The sequence below is a fragment of the Rhincodon typus genome, chromosome 25 (genome assembly GCF_021869965.1).
Source record: "Rhincodon typus isolate 14 chromosome 25, sRhiTyp1.1, whole genome shotgun sequence".
Classification (NCBI taxonomy): domain Eukaryota; kingdom Metazoa; phylum Chordata; class Chondrichthyes; order Orectolobiformes; family Rhincodontidae; genus Rhincodon; species Rhincodon typus.
In genome coordinates, this window is record NC_063356.1 from 40,980,484 (window position 1) to 41,006,793 (window position 26,310).

The 26,310-nt window shown below is 43.5% G+C and overlaps 1 protein-coding gene across 3 annotated transcripts in view; it reads right to left on the minus strand.

Annotated features, from left to right (window-relative positions):
* Positions 1–411: 411 nt before the first annotated feature.
* The window catches only part of LOC109911705 (sodium-coupled monocarboxylate transporter 1-like), a 71,904-nt gene continuing 46,005 nt past the window's right edge, over positions 412–26,310 (minus strand). The window contains exons 12-15 of one of the 3 annotated variants that reach the window (XM_048612033.1): positions 21,131–21,333; positions 12,731–12,834; positions 11,345–11,439; positions 412–1,523 (exon numbers count right to left, since the gene is read on the minus strand). In XM_048612033.1, the coding sequence (XP_048467990.1) occupies positions 1,404–1,523; positions 11,345–11,439; positions 12,731–12,834; positions 21,131–21,333 (522 nt within the window). In that variant the 3' untranslated portion in view covers positions 412–1,403. The remainder of the gene's footprint in view (positions 1,524–11,344; positions 11,440–12,730; positions 12,835–21,130; positions 21,334–26,310) is intronic. The other 2 variants (XM_048612031.1, XM_048612032.1) reach the window with 2 other exon arrangements.

Here is a 26,310-nt window from a genome sequence, read left to right on the forward strand (position 1 = left end):
TATCTAGCACCTGTATTTTCTCCATCAACAGCACCTTACACCCTCATTCCTGCCTCACACTCAGCCTCAACAATATCTAACAGTCTTATTTGCGACTTTTTACCAACTTCACCCTTCCAGGTTCTATTCCATCACCTTCTGACACTGCTTCCGCAATTATTCATGCTGTAAACTCTCATCTTCTGAAGACCCTTTCTCTCGATACCGCCTTCACCATTCCAGAGCGTTTCTATTCTTTTCCTGCATCTTATTTGGCGCCAACATTTCCCACGATACTCTGACCATTCCTGTAAGCAGACCATGTATCCGTTATGTTCAGAATCCTTTTCTGATTTATGGCATGCTGGTGTGTTAGAGTTTCTATCAATCTAATTTGTGCAGTGTGAAATGGATCCATAATCTCATCACTTCTTCTAACCTCTAGAGAGTGGCTTGATAGCATGTGTATGAGTGAAAGGACAAACTGGTATATTTTTAATGTAATTAGGAACAAACATATTACAGTTTACAGCACCTGAACATATTTTCTAACTCAACATAACAACAAATAAGCAATGACGCAGAGCATCATAGAATCTGGATGAACAGCAGGGTTGGTTTGAGTTAAGAAAAGGGTCAGTACAGAATGTGTCTGGGTGGAGAATAGGGTGGGTGGGTGGGGAACCTGGTGTGTCTGGATGGGAGCACAATAGATCTGGATGGGAGCACAACAGATCTAGATGGGAGCAAAGTGGGACTGAGTGGGAGCACGTTGGATCTAGATGGGAGCAGCATGGGTCTTAACTTGTTACATGGGGAAACATTCTCAGCAGTCACTCTCATGAAGCTAATGTCCTGCTGGCAATAGCTGGACAAGGAGCTAGAACCTGCACAAAGTTGTGCCAAGTCTGATTAAATTCACTTCAGAATGTGAAACTTCTCTGGTCTGCAAACAGCAGTTTATGGTCAATCCCTCCACTCCAAACAGATATGGCATGTGGCTGCAACTCATACACCAGTAATTTGGAATACAGTCACAAGTTCTCAGTTTGACTTTGTGATCTTATCACAGTCACATGGAGAACAAGAATGAGGGTTATTTACGGGAGCAGACACTGACACTGACCCAAGTAATGCAAATAACATCAAAAGTTTTAAAAGCACAGACATTAAAATGTTTAAAGCTCATGACCGTAAAAAATCGTCAGAGCAGTTTCTGCTAGTTTGATTTGACTGGAAATGCAATGGAAAAATTAATCCATTTACACTGCAGTTAGGAAGAGGAATACTGGGAAGGGAGGGAAGAGGTGTGTGATATCTCTAGCCCAGTGATCTTTTACATAGACATAAGCCATTGTGTTAGACATCTCCAAAGCCTGATGACTTGTTCACTGTACTTTCATCGAAGAAAGCCCACATGCTAACTATAAGTCTGTTGTGGATTCCTGGTTTTGTTTCTCAGAATCAGGCTCCTGTTCAGTGGTTGTGTCCTTCCGTTCAGTTGTATCAGCTATTGCTTCCAGCTCTTCCTTGTCAATCGTTTTCTGTGGGTACAGAAAGGACAATGGCAAAAGGAACAACATCAAGAGTCAACACAGCGCCATTTCTTCTACTTTTGTGTATGGGAATCTACCCTTCAAATATACATAGCCAGTAACATCCTCAGGTTCCTATTTCAACTGATCAACCATTATGTCAGCATAACTGATTTTATTTTCAACAAAGTTTTGGTGACCACGTAAGTGAAACTCAAGGAAATATATATTTTAGTTCAGCGTTCTTATAATGCAGTGATAGTGCCCCTACATTTGGGCCAGGAGGTCTGAGTTTAAGTACCAACTGTTCCAGAGGTGTGTCACAACATATCTGAGCTAGGTTGATTACAAATTCCAGGTTTTTCATGTCAACACAGAGGCCTACAGTTACAGGTTCATAGCTCCTTGAAAGTGGAGTCACAGATAGATAGGGTAGTGAAGAAGGCATGTGGCACGCTTGCTTGCACTGGTCAGAACACCGAATAAAGTTGGGACGTCATGTTGCGGCTGTACAGGACATTGTTGATGCCACTTTTAGAGTACTGTGTACAGTTCTGCTCACCCTGCCATAGGAAGGATGTTGTGATATTGGAGAGGGTGCAGAAAAGATTTACAAGGATGTTGCCAGAACTGGAGGGTTTGAGTTATAGGGAGAGGCTGAATAGGCTGGGGCTTTTTCCCCTGGAGCTTCGGAGGCTGAGGAATGACCTTATAAGGGTTTATAAGGTTTATGAGGGAGATGGATAGGGTGAATAGCCATGGTCTTTTCCTAGGATGCGCTAGTCCAAAACTGCACAGCATAGGTTTAAGATGAGAGGGGAAAGATTTAAAAAGGAGGTGAGGGGTAACATTTTCATGCAGAGGGTGGTGTGTGTATGGAATGAGGTGCCAGAGGAAGTGGTAGAGGCTGGTACAATTACAACATTTAAAAGGCATCTGGATGGGTACATGAATAGGAAGGGTTTAGATGGGACACGATTTTCCAATTAACACAGTTCAGAATTCTGTGAGTGGCTTCAAAGCAATTCCAGTGCTAGTTTTTCCAAGTGCTCCATCAGCAAAAATAACAAAACAAAGTTGGTGTCTTCCACTAGCAAATCAAATCTCAAGTGGGTTAGCCACTTCCCATCTACAATCAGCCCAAGGCCAGAGATCTGCTGCCTCAGGATGAGATATACTCAAGGATATTTAGAGAACAGCCAGAAGACTGGAAAAATTTGGGCTTTTCTACCTACAAATGACAGATGGGTTCTTAGTAAGTAACGTATCAACTAGTGAGAAATTAACTGTTATGTCTACTCTAGCCAGAACACTGCTCCAAACCAAATCATTTCAATAGAACAATAGACAAACAGGAGGCTGGACCAACAAAGCAAGCCAGGCAGCATCTGGAGGAAAGGAGAAGTCAATGTTTTGGGTGTTACCCTTCTTCAGGACTGGATGTGGGCGTAGCAGAATGGTGGTGATAGGTGGACACCAGTAGTAGGTACGATCTGGTTGGTCGATGAGAGGGATGAATCCAGTTCGTAACTGGAAAGGAGGGTCATTAGGTGGAATGGAAGGGAGGTGGTGGGGCTGGTAACGGAGTTGTGGAATGGAATGGGAAGGTTATTTGAAATTAGAGAACTCAATGTTAAGTCCTCTGGGCTGTGAGTTGTCAAATGTCAAAACTCCTAAAAATCCCAACATACCTGGTATTGACTTTTCTTGTAATTTACTCACAAGATGTGGGCATTTCTGGCTGGTTCAGCATTTATTGCCCATCTCTTGTTGCCCTTGAAGATGGTGGTGGTAAGCTGCTTCTTTATCCCCTGCAATATGTGTGCTGTAGGCTGACCCAGAATGCTGTTGGGGCAGACTTCCAAGATTTTAACCCAGCGACAGTGAAGGAATGCCAGTATATTTACAGTTCTGGATGGTGAGTAGCTTGAAGTGAAATTTGCAGTTGATGGTGTTGCCCTTGTCCTCTTAGATGGTAGTGGGCCTGGCTTCGGAAGGTGCTAAGTAACCTTGGTGAATTTCTGCAGTGTATCTTGTAGATGGCATACACTGTTGTTACTGAGCATCAGTAGTGGCTACTTTGCCCTTGAGGGGGCTCAAGCTTCTTGAATGTTGTTGGAGCTGCAATCATCTAGGCCAGCAGGGTGTAATCCATCACACCTCTGACCTCTGCCTTGAAGAATGTGGTATAACAGTCTCCTGACTGCTAAAACACATCTTGCTAATTTGGTCAAACAGCAAGGGATGCTGGGTCTATTGGCCAAGTGAAACTCTGAAATCACAAGAGCCATACACAATGCAAACACAGCAGCCAGAGTCCTGCTACACAAAGAAACTAACTAGCATGCCATCTAAATGATTGACACTTATTTCAAACTAAGGGTCTAGGCCCGAAACGTCAGCCTTCCTGCTCCTCTGATGCTGCTTCGCCTGCTGTGTTCATCCAGCTCTACACCTTGTTATCTCAGTGTACCTCCCTGATTGGCCAGAACTACAGAAAGTTCCAGAAAACCATCTAACAGGTATAAAAATATGGCTTCATCTGCAGACCTCTCTCTTGGAACCTCTTGGAATCATCTGAGGAGATCAGCATGGCAAGACGCAGAGACCAACTGTCCATCCAGAGAGGAAGAAAGCAACTGCACTGACCCAGAGACACAGACAGAGAGAGAGAGAGAGAGAGAGCAAATGCGTAAATCTACAAGAGACTCCGGAAGTGCTGTATCCTCAAGGGGCCAAATAGTATTAAAGATTAGTTTAAAATTCAAGATTGTTGTAACTTTTTTCCTAACAAAGTTGGGACTGTTTTGTATTGGTACCGGCTTGTGTTTGTATTGTTTTGACCACTTCGGTATTGTAGGACATCTGAGCAAATTCATTCATAACATTCTGATCGGAGTAATCTAATTTGTTTTAAGGAAGCACCATACAACATGTAGTGACCCTGCTAAGAGACTTTGGTTTGAAGTGACCCTTGAGGTTGTCCAAACCTGAAGTGCCAACCTTGCCTGGGATCTTGCATGTTCAGCTTGAGCTGGTTGTTAAGAAGGCAGCTGCCCCACACAAAGGCCAGGATATAAACTGAACTTGACACTGACCACAACTGAGCTATAAATCAGGTACCTTAAACTGTGACAGGCACAGTACAAGCCAGGTGTTCAACAGACAGGGTGAGCAAAGCATGAGTTGAAAAAGGGTAATAGGATATAAAGGGACTGTGAGGAAGTCAGTGTGGAGGTGGGCAGATGTGGGCCTCTTGTGTAGAAACCATAGATACATTTTGGACTCCTTGAACAAACCAAGGAAGCTTTTATTTTAAATCCCTGTTGTCCCTGTCCCAGAATGTTTGGTGGGGTCAGTGTGAGGGGAGCTTTATATTATTTATTTATTTTCAGTTCCAATGAGGAGAAGAAATTTTCTTCTGATTTTAAACCCTTGTCCCTGACCTGGGAATATTTGATGGGGACGGAGCTGACAGGATTTGAATTTTAGTTTATTTTGAGTTTAGATGAGTAGGGGAAAGTTTACTCTATATTTCAACCCCTTGTTGCCCCTACCCTAGAAGTGTTTGGTAGGGACAGAATCGAGGGAAGTCATTTTTATTTTAAGAGTGGAAGGAACTTTATTTTGTGCTTGAGAGTTGAGGGACATTTTGAGTTCCAAAGAATTAAGGAATCTTTACTTTTAACAGAAATCCAGTGAAGGACCCAGCAATATTATGCTTGCTAGCAAAATAGGACAAGTGTCCCCTTGTCCGATATAAGAGGACAACCTCAGACAATACCATTTTAAAAAGTGGCCCAAATAGTCAGAATTCTGTAGCAGACTAACCTGGTCCTGGACCTGGCTGTTTCACAGCCCAAGACACATGGCAAGAAATACATAACAAATTAGGAAAGAAGGCCACGAAGATAACCACAGAAATAGCAATAGCTTGTAGCCTAGATAAATCCCGTAGATGACTAGCTGAGATTAGATTGCTGCAGGAGCAGTTATAAATCACTACTGATGAATTGGAAAAGTTAAAACTTGTAGTTAAAGAGCAGGACACCAGAAGGCAGGAAAATCTATTTCATTTGGGACAGTTGCAGTTACATTTGGAAAGAAACCATTCTAGTGAGAGGAGGGCCCTTGAGGAGCGGGAGGCAGCCTCAGCATGGATTGACAAGCTGGAAGAACAGTGTAGGGAGTCCCAAGCAGCCATACAGGTTGTCCAAGCCTGTAACGCAGACCAATACATATCAGGCCCTAGTATGGAGCATTCAAAGTGCCGGGAACAAGTACTGTCCCTTGAAAACAAGGTCTCTGCCCAGAACGAGATAATGTGTGCCTTTGGGGTTCTACCTCCCCAGGGAGATGATGTGAGGCTCCAAACTGACATATCTGCACCCCATCTGCCTCCGCCCCACAAATGGGGACCACTGCCACCTTTCTCCCAGGTGACAGTGCCTTCAAACCCCACCTCCGACCCACAGCCAAAACCAGAGCCCATGCACATAAGAGTGGTCTGGACTTCTTACAGACTCCCTCCACCTTAGAGGGACGAAAGATGGGGTAGGAACACACCAAGGATTCCCAGACAGACACCCCCTTCATACAAGTCCCCTGCCCCCAGAAGACGGGAACTCCCACAAATGAACCCCAAACCTGATCCGTGCTATAACCGTGGCTGAACCAGCAAATTCATTCGGGACTGTTGGGGCACCTAAAATTCCAACCTGGCACTGGGAAATTTGGAAAAAGGGGCCAACATCCAGGGTACCATCCTGGCAGCAACAGCCGGAACGAAAAGATGCTGTAGCTAAAAAAATACTGAAGATGACAAGGGCAACCCCACAATGGCAATGGCTTTAAAGGTCCCCAGACACGAGTGCATAACCTGACATTCACGTATAAGGGCATATTTATTATAGAGTCATAAAGATATACAACATGGAAACAAACCCTTTGGTCCAGCTTGTCCACGCTGACAAGATATCCTAAATCCTTGGCCTATTTCCACCTAAACCCTTCCTATTCATATACCCATCCAGATGCCTTTTAAATGTTGTAAGTGTACCAACCTCAACCACTTCCTCTTGCAGCTTATTCCATACCCGCACCACCCTCTATGTGAAAACGTTGCCCCTTAGGTTCCTTTTAAATCTTTCCCCTCTCCCTTTAAACCTATGTCCTCTAGTTTTGGACTCCCCCACTCTGGGGAAAAGACCATTTCTATTTACCCTATTCATGCCCCTCATGATTTTACAAACCTCTGTAAGCTCACCCCTCAGCCTCTGATGCTCCAGGAAAAATAGCCCCAGTCTCTGCAGCCTCTCCCTGTAGCTCAAACCCTCCAACCTGGAAACACGCTTGTAATCTTTTCTGGACCCTGGCAACATCCTTGTAACTCTTTTCTGAACCCTTTCAAGTTTCACAATGTCCTTCCTATACCAGGGAGACCAGAAGTGCACACAATATTCCAAAAGTGGCCAAACCAATGTCCCGTACAGCCACAACATGACCTCTCAACTCCTATACTCAATGTACTGACCAATAAAGGCAAGTATACCAAACGCCTTCTTAGCTAACCTACCTACCTGGAAGTCCACTTTCAAGGAACTACGAATGTGCACTCCAAGGTCTCTTCATTCAGCAACACTCCCCGGGACCTTACCATTAAGTGTGTTAGTCCTGCCCTGATTCGCCTTTCCAAAATCCAGCACCTCACATTTATCTAAATTAAACTCCATCTGCCACTCCTCGGCCCATCTAATCAAGGTGTACTCTGAGGTAACCTTCTTCGCTGTCTATTACATCTCCAATTCTGGTGTCATCTGCAAACTTACTAACCATATATCCTATGTACACATCCAAATAATTTATATAAATGATGAAAAGCAGTTGACCCAGCATCGATCCTTGTGGCATACCGCTGGTCACAGGCCTCCAGTCTGAAAAGCATCCACCATCACCCTGTTTTCTACCTTCGAATCAGTTCTGTATCCAAATAGCTAGATCTCCCTGTATTCTATGTGATCTAACCTTGCTAACCAGTCTACCACGAGGAACCATGTCGAACACCTTACTGAAGTCCATACAGATCACATTTAATGCTCTGCCCTCATGAATCCTCTTTGTTACTTCTTCAAAAAACTCAATCAAGTTAGTGAGACACTATTTCCCACACACAAAGCCATGTCGAATTTGGTGGCTCAGTGGCTAGCACTGCTGCCTCACAGCGCCGGGGACCCAGGTTCGATCCCACCCTCGGGCAACCGTCTGTGTGGAGTTTGCACATTCTCCCCGTGTGTGCGTGCATTTCCTCTGGGTGCTCTGGTTTCCACCCACAGTCCAAAGATGTGCAGGGTAGGTGAATTGACCTTGTTAAATTGCCCACAGTGACCAGGGATGTTTACGTTAGGTGCGTTAGACATGGGAAATGCAGGGGTAGGGGAATGAGCAGGGGTGGAATGCTCTTCAGAGGGGCAGTGTGGACTTGTTGGGCTGAATGGCCTGTTCCCACACACTGTAGGGATTCTATGATGCTAATCAGTCCTTGACTTTCCAAATACATATAAATCCTGTCCCTCAGGATTCCCTCCAACAATTTGTTCAACTGATGTCAGGCTCACCGGTCTATAGTTTCCTGGCTTTTCCTTACCACCTTTCTTAAATAGTGGCACCACATTAGCCAACCTCCAGTCTTCCGGCACCTCATCTTTGGCTATCAATGATACAAATATCTCAGCATAGGGCCCAGCAATCACTTCCCTAGAGATCCCATAGAGTTCTAGGGTACACCTGATCGGGTCCCGGGGATTTATCACCTTTATACGTTTTAAGATGTCCAGCACCTACTCCTCTGTAATATGGACATTTTTCAAGATGTAACTATTTGTTTCCCACGTTCTCTATCTTCCATATTCTTCTCTATAGTAAACACTGATCTATAGCCCTTTTTGTTTTCTTAAAAAAAAAATGGGAGAGGCCAGGAATGGGTGACAATTTGAATTTGACAATTTTAAATATGTTATATAGAACATTGTGTCAGACATTGGACAAAGATATTTAAAGAAATTACTTTTTTTTTAAGAAACTACACCACAGCAGCTACTCCAGGACAGCAAGTCAACCCTTACAGAGCGTTTATTGCACATTATTTATTGTTACAATGACTGTATCCAAACATTTAGCACCAGCACAAGGCAAAACGATGTACCCAGGATATCTGTAGTCGACCCAGCAGATGTCATAGTGTGTGTAGATGGGAGCCCCCTACCAGTTGATAGATAAAAGAAAAGGGAATTCCTTAATGATCTAGCCACAGCTTACTGGGCAGGAGTGTCAACGGTCAATACCCTTGGTTTAGCTAATTTGGAAAATAAACTCAGGATCTTGGCCCAACAAGTCAAACAAGCCCTTTAAGGACTGAATGCAGGCAATCAACAGGAAACCATGGGATAAATACAGAGAATCAGGCTACCCACCATTTAGTGACCATACTAGAGGGTTACATCAAGATCATCCAGGGCAAACCAGGGATGACGGTGAGCAGCAAAACCGCATCCTATGCAGTATCTACAGAAACTAAACGATTGAACAGATGAGGGAGGACCTCAGGCAAGCTAGCCAAGGGAAAGTTCCGTCCTGGCTCATTGATGCATGCTGTATGACTCTATGAACAGCTTGAACGTTTGTTCCAGGAGAGAACTCATACCAACATCTCTAGCTGTCAGTTGTGGCAGCTCACCAAGGTGTGGTATAATGACAACTACAAGGACATTCTTGGCAAGGTGCTTGGCTTGCTGTTATGGATTCCAATTATCCTGAGTGACAAAGTTGGGTTCAGGACCTTTGAAGTCAAAAATATTGAAATTATTTTAAAAGAAAGGTACTTGGATGGGTTACCATGACACCCTCCCATATATTATGGAAAGACAGGGAACATTGATAGGAACACTTTTAAGTAAATACTAACAAACAGTCCATACTATTGTGCCCCTAGCCTGTCATCCATGAATTCAGCTCCTCCCATTTCTAGTTGCGGTCCTCACTGCATTCACTCTGATAGATCTTGGATACTGATGGTTAAGATTGCAGGACTGGGCAAGACAAATATCCCAAGAAATTGGCCACTCACTCTGAATAATACTGTATGTGCACACAGGGGCTTTAAGGTAGATGAACTTCTGGAGTTAGCACTATTGTCACTTCTATTGGTTCTGATTACTGAATGTTCTCTATGCACGACAATCCTGTATGGATTACTGCGACAGGAGTTTTTTTTTCTTTGTACATATTATAATATAATAAGCTTGACCAATGTACACATTGGCTTCCACATGAACATGTAGGCTCCCCTGACAACAAACATAACCAACTTTTACAATTAGGTTTGAACTTGATTCGCATAAGCTTTTTTCCATTCAAAAATGGGGAATGTAGCTGGCTGCTAAAACACAGATAGATTGCTAACTTAGCTGGGTGCACTGGCCAAGTAAAACTCTGAAATCACAAAACCCACACATCAGACACAGTGCAAACACAGCAGCTGGTGCTAGTGACATTAGCATAATGTAAAAGAGAACAGTTATTCTGGATAGAAAAACCCCTAACCACTTATCCACTAAACAAAGAAGGGCTCAGACACAAAGAAACTAACAATAGCATGCCATCTAAATGACTGACACTTGTTTTAAAGCATTAATTGTATCTCTCTGATTGCCAGAACTATAGAAAGCTCCAGAAAACCATCTAAAAGGTGTAAAGACATGGTTTCATCTGCAGACCTCTCTTGTAACCACTTAGAATCCTCTGAGGCTTTCTCAGGAAACCAGCATGACAAGAGGCAGAGACCAGGTGACCATCCAGAGAGGGACAGGAAGAAAGCAGCTTCACAGACAGAGACAGAGAAAGAACCTGCATAATTATACAAGAGGCTTGGGAAGTGTTGTAAGTTTAAGGGGCCAAATAGTATTAAAGATCAGCTTAGTATTTAAGATTATTGTAACTTTGTTCCTAATAAAGTTGGGGCTGTTTTGTATTGGTACCGGCTTGTGTTCGTATTGAGTTGACTGCTTCGGTATCTGGGCAAGTTCATTCATAACATTCTGATTAGGGTTGTCTAGATTTTTTTAAGGAAGCACTAGGCAACAGTGGCCAGGCTTTGGAGAGTCAGGAGATGAGTTTTCGTTCCAGGTTTCCTAGTATCTGACCAACTCTTGTAACCATTGTACTTATATAACTGGTCTAATTTGCGGTCAGCCTATTGAACCTTCTCTGAGCTGCCTACAATTCCAGTAGATTTCTTTCCTTAGCTAAGGGGACCAAAACTGTACACAGCATTCTAGGCGTGGTCGAGTGCCTGGCACTGTTTTAGCAAGACCTCCCTATTTTTATACTCCACTCCCTTTGAAATAAAGGCCAACATTTCATTTGGCTCCCCATTACCTCCTGAACTTGGATGGTAGCTTTTTGTGATTTATGTCAAGAACTCCCAAATCTCTGGGCTGCAGCTTTCTGCAGTCTTTTCCCTATTTAAATAATGTTCAGTTCTTCTGTTCTTTCTGCCAAAGTGCATTACCTCCCAGTATATTCCATCTGACAAGATTCTCCCATACTCAACCTGTCTGTATGGCACCACTTGCTTTCCCACCTATTTTTGTGTCCTCCATAAACTTGGCTTTCCTCATGCAAGTTATTAATATATATATAAATAACTGTAGCCCCAGCCTTGATCTCTGTGACACTCCACTAGTTATGGGTTGCCCTCCTACAATTGCCCCCTTTATCCTAACTCTCTTTCTTAGTTAGCCCATCCTTTATCTGTGCTAATCATTATAGAGTACCTCTGAATGAATACTTCTGTTGACATAGTAGGTGTAGCATAGTGTATCCTTGTAAGTCATCAGCAGCTTCTTGTCCACCACGTTCTGCTTCCCTCCTATGGGAATCAGTAGCAGATTCAGTGCACATCAATCACATGACAAAAACAACCACTCTGAAAACTGACTGAGATTGAACAAAATGTTACATGATTTCAGGGCTGATTCTTGTCAGAGCAAAAAGCTGATCACAGTCACCATCACTAATGGAGGCCAAACAGGGCCTATGGCCATAGTAATCTCAAAATGACTGATCTTGGATGCTAAGTAAATTCAGGTCTGGTTAGTACCTGGATGGGGGACTGCCTGGGAACACCAGTAGGCTTTAGAAGGTTCTTGTGGTGCTGCAGTAATGTCCCTATCTCAGAGTTAGGAGGCCTGAGTTCAAGTCCCACCTGCTTCAGAGATGTGTGATCACATTTCTGAGCATTTTAATTAGAAAATATCTATCGGCCAAAAGAGGGCTCTTGTGACACAGTGGGTAGTGTCCCTTTAGCAAACTCTGACCAGTTTTCTGTCTCCCAGACGGCACCATCTTGACAACAAAACTTTCACAATGTGTGAAGTGTAAGGTCAGCCATAGGAATTGTGCTATGATGGTCTCCCAGTCCATACTAAAAATGCATAGGCAACACTTTGATTTCTTAAATTACTGCTTCAATTACACTAACCTTACACAAATAATGTCTCAGAAGAGAATTTCAACTTGTGAAGATTAAAATAACCCTAACACAAAAGCAAAATTCAGCAGATACAGAATATAAACAGAAACTGCTGGAAATCTTCAGCATCATCTTGCATCATCTCTGGAGAAAGAAACAAAGTTAACATTTCAGGTTGAAAGCTCCGAGATCTGAAATTAACTTTTGCTCTTGATGTTAGTAGTCAGCTTGTCCTCCACTGCACTGTTGGAGGAAACGCTAACTCATGTTTGGCTTCATCAGCAATAGTTTGTGTCAATGTTGGAAACTGAAATAGGGACCCCAAACTCATTCTTGTAGAGATTCTCCTACAAAGTGTGGATCCACAATCTTGTTCCCAGAGGGATCAGCTGCAGCGTAGGTTCCCAAAGCCATTCTCATAGAGATCTGCCACAAAAATCTGGATTCCCAAACTCATTCCTGAAGGGATCTGCTGCAAAGGATGGATGCCCAAAACTCATTCCTCTTCATGATAGATGGCAGCTCATATTTGGAAATGGCTGTGTAGCAGAACATCCTCTACGCTCCATCTAATTGGTTCTTTAGTGCACACAAATTGATATCAATGAAGTCTTTATGCCTTTCTAACATACTGTTACTATCTTACCTGCCTATTAAACCTTGATAAACTCATAGAGTAAATACTAACCTGTCAGCAAACTGACTATCAGACCAACAATCACGACAGTGATAGTTGCTATTGGGCTCAAGTAAAGATATGAGATTGAATACAATGTGTCCGCAATTGCTGGCCTGAAATTGAAGATGAGAACACAGTTTAGGATTGTAAATAAATGCTTGGCAGTCCAGAACTTAAACACTACTAAGAGGAAACTAGGAATTAAAGCTTTTCTGATGACTGCAAGACAAATAGCTTCAAATTATAATCTCTGTTTAGCAATGTTTAAGATTGGTGTTGAAGTATGTCAAAGATCACTGTGAATTATTGTGAAATAGACTGTGTTGATAAAAGGGAGCTCAGATCGAGGACTGTGACTGCTCACTTACTGCTATTCCGAATCCTGAAGTAGGGCTCAAATCCCAGCCAGCCTGACGGGAGAGAAGCCCAACTTCCTGCTGCCTGAACATTTGCTAAGTATGGACATTTTCATCCTATAACACAGTCTATGACTAAATTAGTACACTCAGTAGGTACAATTTTGGGAACGTTTGTACAGTGAATTCTTCAGAAGGTGGAGTTTTAGGATTAGATATTATCCACCATCTTCAACATTCGCTGTCTCACCAGTGATACATAGTGGCTGTTGTACCATGTGCACATTTCACCAACTTGCCAAGGCTCCTTGGTTCCAATTTGTGATCTCTTCCACCTATGAAGACAAGGGCAGCAGATTCAGAGAAAAACCATATCCTGCATGTTCCCCTTTAAAACATACTCCATCCTGACTTGGAATTATATTGCCATTTCTTCAGTTTCACTGGGTCAAGATTCTGGAATTCTTTTCCTAACACCACTGTGGATGTCCTTATGCCATCAACGTAAGACCATAAGATACAGGATCAGAATCAGGCCATTTGGTCTATCAAGTGTGTTCCGCCATTCAATCATGGCAGATATGATTCTCAACTCCAACATCCTTACTTCTCCTCATCATCCTTGTTCCCCTGACTAATCAAGAACCTATTTATCTCTGTTTTAAAGACACTCAATGACTTGGCCGCCACAGTTTTCTGTGGCAATTAGTTCCACAGATTTATTACCCTCTGGCTGGAGAAATTCCTCATCTCAGTTCTAAAGGCGCCCCTTCTATCAAGGACTCACAGTATTCTGTAACTTTCAATGAGACTCCCCCCTCATACTTCTAAACTCTATCAAGTACAGACTCAGAGTCCTCAACCACTCCTCGTATAAAAAACCCTTCATTTCCAGGATTGTTCTTATGAATTTCCTCGGTAGGCCCTCCAAGGTAGACACATACTTCCTTAGATATGGGTTCCAAAACTGCTCACAGTATTCCAAATGTGGTCTGACCAGAGCCTTATACAGCATCAGTAGTACATCCCTACTCTTACATTCTAGCCCTCTTGAAATGAATGCCTTCATTGCATTTACCTGACTGCCAATTAAAACCTGCGGCTGATCTACATTGTATTCCACCTCTACTTCTTTGCCCTGTCTAAGTTCTTCTGTATCCTCCCTGCCTCCTTAACACCACCTGTCTATCCATCTATCTTTGTGTCATCTGCAAACTTAGCAGCTGTACTCATGTATTCCAATACTTGAGTACGTGACAATAAAATCTAATTCTAATTCTAACAATTCCCTCAGTTCCTTCAACCAGATCGTTAATGTATAAAGTGAATTGTTGTGGTCCCAAAGCTGACCCCTGCAGAACTCCATTAGTCTTGGCTGCTATCCTGAAAAAGACCCATTTATCCCCACTCTCTGCCTTCTGCCAGTCAGTCAATCCTCTACCCATGCCTGTACTTCGTCCCTAACACTGTGGACTCATCTTATTTTAGCAGCCTCCCATGCAATACCTTGTCAAAAACTTCTGGAAATCCTAACAGATCATTTGGAAATGCAAATACATCATGTCCACCAGCTCTCGTTTGTCTAACTCGCATGTTACCTCCTGAAAAAATCTTAACAGAATTGTCAGGCATGATCTCCCTTTGATGAAGCCATGCTGACTCGGCCCTATTTTGCCATGGACTTCCAAGTACACCTTAATCTCATTCTTAATATGGACTCTTAAATCTCACCAACGACCAAGGTTAGGCTAACTGGCCTATAGCTCCCTGTCCTCTGCCTCCTTTCCTTCTTAAACAGGAGTGTTACATTAGCCATTTTCTACTCCTTTGGAACTTTCCATGACTCCAGTGATTCTTGAAAGGTCACCACCAAGGCCTCCACAATCTGCTCAGCTATCTCTTCAGGATGCCAGATTGTAGCCCATCTGCGCAATTTATCCATCTCAAGACCTTTCAGCTTCCCCAGCACCTCTACTCCCGGACTCTCGAAGTTCTGGTATGCTACTTGCAAAGTACCTATTCAGTTCCTCTGCAATTTTTTTTGTTCCCCATTTCTACTTCTCCAGCCTCACTTTCCAGTAGTCCAATGTCCATAGAATCATAGAGTCCCTACAATGCAGACAGAGGCCATTTGGCCCATCCAGTCTGCACTGAACCTCCAAAGAGTGTAAGACCCGGAACCAAGTTATTTTCCGGTAACAATAAACCCCATCACCAGCCAGCATTCCTCCCTTCTCCTTTGTCTTTGATTTTATAATTTTTCATGCAACTGAACACAGCCCCCCACTATTTAGTTTAAAGCCCTGTCCAGAGCCCTAGTTATGCAGTTCGCCAGGACTCTAGTCTCAGCCTCATTCAGATGGACCTTGTTCCATTGGAACAGCTCCCTCCTTCCCCGGTACTGGTGCCAACGTCCCAAGAATTCAAACCCATTTCGCCAACACCACCCTTTGAGCCACACATTTACCTCTTTAATCTTGTTGACCCTGTGCTAAGTAGCTCATTGCTCAGTTAGTAACCCATTCAACTTTTTTGGTTCTGCTTTTTAATTTAGCCTTGGTCTCCTCATCTCGTTCACTCCAGAATGAACGAGATGAGGAGACCGAGGCAGGCAGTGAGCATCTCCTGGAGGCATAGTCATAGAGGTCTACAGCGCAAAAAAGACCTTTCAGCCTATCGTGTTGGCAGCAGTCGAGTATAATTACCTACTTATTCTTAATCCCATTTTCCAGTACTTGGCCTTTGATGCCTTAGTATTGCAAGTGTACATCGAAATACTTCTTAAATAATACGAGGTTTCTGCCTCTACCACCCATACAGTGAATTTCAGATCCCCACCACTCTCTGAGTGAAAAACTTCTTCTAAATTTTCTGCCCTTACCTTAAATCTATGCCCCCTCCATATTGATCACACCATCGCCTCCACACTGATCACACCACCAAAGTATAAGTTCCTAAAAAATACATATTTTAAATTGTGCCCTCAACTCATCAGCCTTGTTTATCAGACTCGTCATATTAAAATAAATACAATCCAACCTTGCCAAAATCCCTTGTGCCTTAACCGGACTATAGTGTCTTTGTCTTCCTGACTCACTTGCTGTCTCCTAATTCTGACTGTGCAGTTTGCCCTGCTGAATATTCTCTCTGGATTCCATTCCCCTGCCAAATCAGTTTCAACCCTCTCAACAGCATAGCAAATCTCCCCACAAGGATGCTGGCCCCACTGTGCCTCACAACACCAGGGACTCAGGTTCAATCCCACCCTCGGGCGACTGTCTGTGTGGAGTTTGTGCATTCTCCCCGTGTCTATGTGGGTTTCCTCCGGGTGCTCCAGTTTCCTCCCTCAGTCCAAAGATGTGCAGGGTAGGTAAATTGGCCATGTTAAATTGCCCATAGCGTTCAGGGATGTTTAGGTTAGGTGGATTAGACATGGGAAATGCAAGGGTAGGGGAATGGGTCTGGGTGAGATGCTCTTCAGAGGGGCGGTGTGGACTCATTGGGCTGAATGGCCTGTCCCTACCTGTAGGGATTCTATGATTCTTCTATGATTCTATTAAAAATGGGGGGTGGAGCACAGAAGGGATAAATGACGAAATTACAAATGTAACCTCAGTGGTGGGGAAATTGTTAGAAAAATTTAGTTGTACTTGGAGAGATACATAATAATTATGAATTTGGAGACTGTGTTTGACAAATCTGATTGAATTTTGAGGAGGTAACCCGAAGTGTTGATGAGGGTAATGCATTCGACATGGTCTACATGGACTTTACTCTGAGAATGAGGGCCAGACTGTCAGGAAAGATCTTACAAAGCACTTTGATAGACAAAGCATGGCGGTAGTTGCTCAATCAGTTATTAATTTTAAATCTCAGATTTCTTTTGTTAAGCAAAGTTATTAAGGGAGATGGGCCAAAGGCTGGTAAATGGAGTTAGACCACAGATCAGCTATGATCTCATTGAATTGTGGAACACTCAAGGGGCTGAATGGCTTACTCTTATTTCTATATTTAGTAAGGCTTTTGATAAGGTCCCTCATGGCAGATTAGTCAACAAAGTAACACCTCATAGAATTCAAGGCAAAGTTGCACCTTGAATCCAAAACTAGCTGACAGGCAGCAAGCAGAGCGTGATTGCAGGGGATGTTTCTGTGACTGGAAATCTGTTTCCAGTGGGGTTCCACAGAGACCAGTGCTGGAGCCCTTGCTGTTAAGTGGATGGCGAATCATCAAAAAGTTCACCGATGAAACACAAACTGGTCAGGTGGTAACCTGCAGGGGAATTTCAAGGGACTGATCAGGTGGGCACAGTAGTGGCAAATGGAATTCAATGGAAAATGGGAGGTAATGCACCTTTGGAGGGTTAACAAGCCAAAGGGTTACACTATAAATGGTAGGACCCTAGAAAGTACTGAAGATCAAAGGGACATTGGTGTGTACACCGACAGAGCCCTGAAATAACAGGACAGGCAGTTAAGGTATTATGAAGGCATATGGGATACTTAATTGAGAAGTGAAACACGAGCCGGGAATTCATACTGGAACTGTATAAACACTGCTTAGATCACAACAGGAGTACTGAATACAGTTCTGGTCAACAGATTATAGGAAGGATGTGACTGCACTAGAGAGGGTGCAGAGGAGATTTACAAGGATGCTGCCTGGGCTGGGGGGTCTGAGCTATGAAGAAAGATTGGATAAGCTGCGGTTTGTTTTCCTTTGAGCAGTGAAGTTTGATAGGGGACTGATAGATTATAAAGGACAGGAATAAGGTGACGAGGAAAGCACCTTTTCCATTAGCGGAGGAGTCAGTAACCAGGAGGCATAGATGTAAGGAAAGAAACAGAAGGGAACGAGGGAAACTAAGGAGAAACTGGAATGCACTGCCCATAACGGTGATTGAGTCATAAACTTTCATAACAATTAAGCAATATTTCAACATTCTCTTGTGTTGTCTCAGCCTCCAGTGCTTTGCCACAAGAAGTGAATAATGGGATCAGTTGACCAGCCTGGACATGAAGTGAATGACCTCCTCCTGTGCTATAAATGTCGGTGAGTTAGTGTTGGAGATGTAGGGTATACTGGACTGTGCCTATTTGGCAAAGGCCAGCATTCATGAGAATGTATTTCATTTCTTGAACTCATATTGTTTTTATCATTTCTCCAGGGATTCTGCCAAAGGTAGAGTTGGATGTGAGAGAAGTTTTATCCCTATGAATTGACCAGAAGAACCCTCAGAGACTCCTTATTAGGAGGTTTCAGAGAAATGTTCTGTCTCACTGCGGTAGCACACTGTAAATCAAGCCCTGCTGTTCCTGAAGTCATGACAAAAGTCAAAGTTTTTAAAAATTACATATAATTCCCCCATTTCCTTGCCTTTCTGATCCAGGTTGACCAAAAGTATAGACCAGGTTTCTGTACTTAAGTATTTACTACAAATTATTAGGCTCTAACCATATATAAACAATTGCAAACTGTTGACATAAAGCTCTACTTGTTAAGACTGTAACAGCCCCCCTCATAAACTCGCCCTCTACACATGTACAGAGAGGAAAGAACATAGGAGAAACGGATGGAAGGAAAAACTAGAAAGGCCACTCAGTGGTCTCTGTCCACGAAGTTTGCTGAAATGATCCTTTTGCGGATCAGAATGCTACTTCTCTAGCTTCTTTCTCCAGATATATTCAGCTGTTTGCAGGAGACACAGGGTTACTAGCTCCCACTAGTCACAGCTTACAGCAGCTGCAGTGGGGAAGTAAACTGGTTATCTTCAGACTTGAGATGCCTTTTGGTGCAGAGAAGAGACAGCCCCTGCCTTTATGATGATCCAATTGCCTGTGACTATCTCGTTCACGTCCCCAAACTATTGACCTGTCTCGTATCATCACATCACTATTTGCCTTCGTCATCGATAACTGGCCACCGTTTCGACATCAATCAGCTGCTTGTTACCTGTTGAAATGTCATTTATACCTATATCCTGGCTCCAGACTTCCATTACTACTTGAACAAGCAGCTGTGTAAACAGTACTTACAATGAGTGGCAGGCTATTTGCTTTTGAAAAGTGCAACAATCCTTCAATTTTAAAAGAAAGTTATTTTCTGATATTAGTCCACAATTAAAAATACAGAAAACTAAAAAGACATTTACAGAGCATCAGAAGAGGTCGGAAGCAGGGTTTGGGGGTGAGCGTTGAGGGGCAGTTGTGGTGGAAATTTGGTGCATGTTCTCCATTGCTCCTGTTGTTAACAGTAATTATCATTCCCAATGTACTGACAAACCTGGGCCTTCTTAACTCTTCCTCTTCTCATCCTCATATTAAGACTAATAAGATTCTACGAAAGAACCACATATTAGACTAGAGATGAAAACCTCCTGCCCACACAAAGAAGTCAGGAGAATGTTAAATCCTGACCAAGGACAGTGGCTGCTAAACTTAGTCAATGATAGCCTATGGTGAACTGAGGCCCATTAAGAAGCTCCAGGCCTGGGTCAAAGATTGTTAACATTTTTACTCATTTATCACACCCTCCCATCCTCCACACTCTGATAATGGGGTCACTAAATGATCTTCCTTCCAATATAATGGCAGAAGTGGAGGTGTTTGCTGATGATTGCACAATGTTCATCACTATTTGCGACTTCTCAGATACTGAAACAGTCCATGACTAAATGTGACAAGACCTGGACAATATCCAGGCTTGGGCTGACAAGTTGCAAGCAACATTCATACCACACAAATGCCAGGCAATGACCATCTCCAATAAGAGACAATCTAATCACTGCTCCTTGACATTCAATGGTGTTACCATCACCAAATCCTCCACTATCAACATCCTGGAAGTTAACATTGACCAGAAACTCAACCGGACTCATCACATAAACACAGTGACTACAAGAGCAGGTGAGAGGCTAGGAATACTGTGGTGAGTAACTCATCTCCAGAATCCCCAAAGCCTGTCCACCATCTGTGAGGAACAAGTCAGGGGTGTGATGGAATACTCCTCACTTGCCTGGATGGGTGCAGTTTCAAGGGCACTCAAGAAGATTGACACCATCCAGGTCAAAGCAGCCCACTTCATTGGCACCACATCCACTTCCTCCACCATTGACATTCAGTAGGATCAGTGTGCACTATTTACATGATGCACTGCAGAGATTCACCAAAGATCCCTAGACTGCACCTTCCAAACCCATGCCCGCTTCCACCTTGAAGGACAAGGGCAGCAGATACATGGGAACACCACCACTTCCAAGTTCCCTCCAAGTCACTCACCAATCTAACTTGGAAATATGTTGCCATACTTTCATTGTCGCCGGGTCAAAATCCTGGAATTCCCTACCTAACAGTATTGGGGTCAACCTATAGCACATTGACTGCAACAGTTCAATAAGGCAGCTCACCACCATCTTCTCAAGGGCAACTAGGGGCAGGTAATAAAATGCTCACCACCCAGCAGCAACGTCTATGTCTCACAAGTCAATTAAAAAAGGAGAAACCTGAATGCTAGTGGGTACCACTCACTAATATTCCCAATCTCTGCAGCACTCTATCCCTTCACCTGAATGTATGAAGAGTCCCCAGTCACACAGCCTGTGTCCACAGTATTAAAATAGAGCAATCTCCACCTCACCCCACATAATTGGTCAATTCTAGGGTTAGATCACACAGGTGAAGGTAAATGGCATTGACACGGGGACAGTGGTAAACAGTTTTAACAAATTGCCTGACAATTCTGCTCTATTGGTGAAACTGCTCAACGAGCATAAGCGAGTAAGAAAATTTATTGACAATTCTCTGTGTACTAGGCACCAAATGTACGGACAAGACTTGTTGTACTTAGGAGTTTCATAACTTATCAGTGATTTTAAGAGTAAGTGAGAGACATGTGACCTTAATAAGGAGAAGTAAAGGGAATATCTAAGGCAGGCAGACAGAAAAATGGTTAAGATAATTTAACAGAATTATAATTTCCACAGCAGAACCAAACTACAATACTGTAGGAACATGAATATCCATAAACACTTTGTTCTCAGTTCTTTTCACTTTACCTGGAAGTCAGGTCTGGTGCATGGTGTGTTGTTAAGTAGGGGCCTACTCTCGCTGATTGTGGGATCTTAGCGGCGAGATCAAGACATCCTGCTGTGCTGAGGGGTAATGGTCGAGTTTGAGTAGGTAGTGGCCGATAGACATGCCCACCGATTCCTATCCACAATGTCAGTATGAAACTGACACCAAGACCAGCTAGTGCACCCTGAAATCAAATAGACAGTCAACAGGTCAGTGATAATGTTCAAAACAGTAACAAAACTCAGCCACCAGGTTCCACCTTGAGACCACATCAAAGCACCTGGCTGAGAACCCTAGTCCCTCTTGATGCTTCATGAGACAAGGCTTGTGGCCTTAGGGTTTTACCCCTCATTCTCAAATTCCACCTCAACCCAAAGGAAGCCAGATTTTTCACTCCCTCATTAAAAGGCAGACAATGGTTCAGATGAACAACGGTTGTCTGCATCTGGGGGTTCTTCTTGGAGCCTTCCCACTGCAAACAGCATTTTCGCCGCCCCTTCGCTGCAGGCTGCAGTGGTGACACAGAAGCTAGCTGTCACTAGTCAGGTGAACCTCTCAACCCTGGAAACCTCACAGCCTCATGCAGCCAGAGGACAGCTTCCAATGTCATTCCAGGCAAAGACATGAAAGCCTGCCTCCACCACTGACAGTGAAGGCCAAGCACAACATGGGACAATCAAAGATACTAAATCTGGTATTTGATGATGGTACTTGGTGATCACAGGAATTAGCTTCTGTTTGAAAACACACCCAGCACTCCTGTATCTGCTTCCAGCGAATACACAGAATTAGCACTCATTGCATCAGGCCCCAGTGAATACACAACACAGCACTCACTGCATCATATGCAATGAATGCAACTATCAAATACTCACTGTAATGGTACCTGGTGACCACGTGTATACCTGTATGAAATTGACCTTGAACTTTCTTCTTTAAAAGACATCATGCCTATTACTAACCCGGTATACTAATGTGTGCATAGGTGGTAGTGATTTAGGGCCAGATTTATCATGAGGGACCATTATAAAAGACATCCGGAAAATGTTGGCTGAATTGTTAAAGATTATATTCAGATTGTAACAAAAATGCTTGGACCCAATTGCTGTCTTGCTGCAATTCAGGATGATAGCTCCTGAGCATTGCAGGCACCAAAAGCTTGATGGTCTCCAAGTGGTATAGGGGATTGTACAGATACTGAGGCTTCTCCTCAACTTCCTCATACGATCCATACCAAAGGAAAGCTGACAGTCCTTGATTTTATCCACAGCCAGAGCCTACCCCGCTGCAGCGCCATGTTATGCAAGCTGCAGCAGACAAACACAATCTGTCACCCTTACTTGGGCATACCAAAAGCACCACATGCACAATCCAGGCAGCTAAATCTCATCTTCCCTAAACCAATGGTCTATGTGCCTCATCCATTAGTCATACAGGGGTGGAGGGATGGGGGGGGGGTGGAGGGATGGGGAGGGGAGGTGTCAAGAGCTGTGGAATCTGGGATGGCCTGAGAATGTACACGTTTTGAATGATTCAGGAGATGAGCACATGCTAGCAAGACTCACTTGTGGTGATCACAGATGAGGTGAGGGAGTGCCCAAATGTGCGCAGTCGAGGCTCCCTGGACTTTGCGAAATCCAGCCATAATCACAAAGCCTCTGACTCTCTTGGCCAGACTTCATATCACGGTAGATTTCATGTATCGATTGGACTTCCTAAGAGAGTTTTGATCATAATCTTGCAGCAGCGAAGTGTGACTGATTCAGAGATGCAGCATCCATCTCTTTCATAATGTGCCTGAATTACAGAAATTCAGGTTGACCATGAGCTTGCAAGCCACTGACATTAGATGCCCACCTATAGTACTAACTTCCACCACCATCACGTGAATCAGAGCTGTCACCATCTCTTGTGCCAAGAGCAGTCTTGGATACAGCCTCTTCCACATCTACAGGAATGTTGTAAATGCTGTACATCCGGGGAGCCTTTTTTTCTAGAATGTCTTTACTCCCAGGGTACCCTGTAAGCTTCCGCCCTCCCCCCATCACCAGGTTGCAGTTGTAGGTGGCTACAAGGTTGCTACCTTTGATTTAGTTCCTAGTTTTCCTCCTCAGTGGTTGAGTCTCCATCAGAATAATCAATGCAATGATCATGAGGCCAATTTTTCCAGATGGACTTCTTGATGCATAGATTTCTGTCTCTCACCTTCCAATGTATTCTACTGTTTTCCCAGATTCTTCTGCTCAAGTCTTTCTGGCCCCTTTAAATCCTGTTTGTCTGCTGCTTATTAAATCCTGCTGAGTCTCCACCATGTGGTTGGTGAATGATGTGTAAAATGCTGTGGGCTTCATAACGTTGTGATCGATTGGCTTTTAATAATTTCAACTAGTTTAATTAGATGGCAAGTAAAGTTGGTGTTTCATTTTCTGTCCATCCAGCAATGAAAACGCATAACTGTGAGATTTTCAGCAGCTGAACCCAGCATCATCAAGGCCCATTTTCCATTATGCCTACTTCCAAAGACGGTCAGTTTCTGTCTCCAGAGATGCAGTCAGACAGAGCTATTGAATATTTCCAGCATTTTCTGTTAACATTTCAGGATAAATTCCATACTGGCAAACATAGTTGCATCATTCATAAACAGGCAAATACAGTCATAGAGATGTACAGCATGAAAACAGACCCTTCGGTCCAACTTGTCCATGTCAACTAGATATCCTGAATTAATCTAGTCCCATTTGTCAGCATTTGGCCCACATCCCTCTAAACCTTCCTACTCATATACCCATCCAGATGCCTTTTAAATGTTGTAATTGTATCAGCCTCCACCACCTCCTCTGGCAGCTTATTCGATACACGCACCAACGTCTGCATAAAAAAGTTGCCCGTTACGTCCCTTTTAAACTTTTCCTCACTCAATTTAACCTATTCTTCTAGTGTTAGATGACCCTATCCCAGGAAAAAGGCCTTGGCTATTCACCTTATCTATGCCCCTCATGATTTCATAACCTTCTAGAAGGTCACCCCTTAGCCTCTGACACTCGAGGGAAATAGCCCAAGCCTATTCAGCCTCTCCCTATAGCTCAAGCCCTCCAACTCTGGCAGCGTCCTCGTAAATCTTTTCTGAACCCTTTCAGGTTTCATTGCATCTTTCCTGTAGCAGGGAGGCCAGAATTGAATGCAGTATTCCAACGTAGCCTAACCAATGTCCTGAACAGTTGCAACATGGCCTCCCAACTCCTATACTCAATGCACTGACCAATAATGGCCAGTGTACCAAACAGTGAGTGTGTATTCCCTAGATGTGATACACTGAGTTCTGGACTCGTGCACTCACTGTTAAGTGGTAGAATGGGTGTTGTGTTGTCTATATACCAGTTTATAATACACTGAGTGCAAGGTGTGCGCACTCACTGGGACATGTTTTCAGGGAGTGCAGGGTTTTTTTGTATTCAGTGGGAAATGCACACAGTGAGTGAACAATATATTGAACAATGAATACTTGGCACATGTATTCACTGGGATGCCTCTACTCAAAGGGGAATGACACACTGACTACAGCATGTCTCTTCACTGGGAGATGATGCAGTGACTGCGGCGCTGTGTGACCAGTTTATATCATGCGTGCAGGGTATGTGCACTCACTGGGATGTGATTGTAGAGAGTGCATGGTTTCTGTATTCGCTGGGACGTGCATAAAGTGAGAACACCACATATACTGAACAATGAATGCTTTGCATGTGTATTCACTGGGATGCCTCTATTTATTGGTGCATTATGGAGTGAGTGCTCAGTGTATATATTCACGAAGATACAATGCTGTGAGTGCTGGGTGTGTGTATTTATGGTCACTTCATACATTGTGTGCAGGGTGTGTGAATTAACTGGGAAGTGAAACGGTGATTTTCTGGCATGTGTATTCACTCAGCAAATGCTCAGTGTGTGTATTCACTGCAATACAACAGGTGAATGCTAAGAGTGTGTATTCACTGGAATGTGCTACAGTGAGTTCAGGGGTATGTCCCTTCACTGGGCTTTAGTGTGTAGGTTATTGCATCATGTTTGGGTTCTACAGCCTTGTTGATAGTGCTGGTCATACTGGAGAGTATTTGTGTCAAGCTTTGTGCAAAGTCCTATGTCATATTGTTGCTAGAGTCTTCCATGCCAGTTGAATTGCAGTTTTCTGGCAGTCTATCCAAAGCACTGGAGTTTTTGTTGCATTTGCCCATCAACTTTCTATAAACTGGATTGTGGAAATCCAGACTTGGGTTCTCTCCAATGAAATGTGTGTAATTGACAATGTAAAATGACAATTTGGCACATCCACTGTCCTTGCCCCCTGTGTTGCTGCAGCACAAATGTCATTGAGTCATACAACACAGAAACAGGCCCTTCAGCCTATCAGGTACATACTGACTAATAAACCCCAAGCTACACAAATCCCATTTACCTGCACTTGGTCTACAGCCTACTATGCCCGGCACATTAAGTATTCATTCAGATGCTTCTTAAATGTTGCGATAGTACCTGCCTTCACCATCTTCTCAGGCAGCACATTCCATATGTCAACCACCCTCTGGTGAAATTGATTTTTTCTCAAATCCCCTCCAAACTACTTGCTCCACATCTTAAACCTATGCCCTCTGGTCTTAGACATATCTGCCAGTCATGAGGAAGACATTCTCATGATCTACTCTGTCTATCTCAATTGTAATTTTGTACAGTTTAATCAGATCCCCCTCTCTGCTCCAAGGGAGACAAATGCAGCTTATCCAGTCTCTCCTCATAACTGAGACTTTTAATCTCAGGCAACAATCTGGTGAATCTCCTCTGCACCCTCTCGAGTGCAATCACACCCTTTTGATAGTGTGGTGACCCAGACCCAAAAAAAACCACCCCTCCCCACCCCCGACCCTGTCGCTGTAACCCTACATTTCCCATGGTTAATCTACATAACCTAAACATCCCTAGACCCAACAGGCAATTTAACATGGCCAAACCACCTAAACTGGACTGTGGGAGTCTTCTTCTTTAATCCAATACCTAACTCTCTAAATTCCTGTTGAAAGATCTCATTTCCTTTTTAAGCATGTACCACGACTGCTGGCTGTTCACCCTCCCTCTTCAGAATGCCCTGCAACCCCTATAAGACATCCCTGAC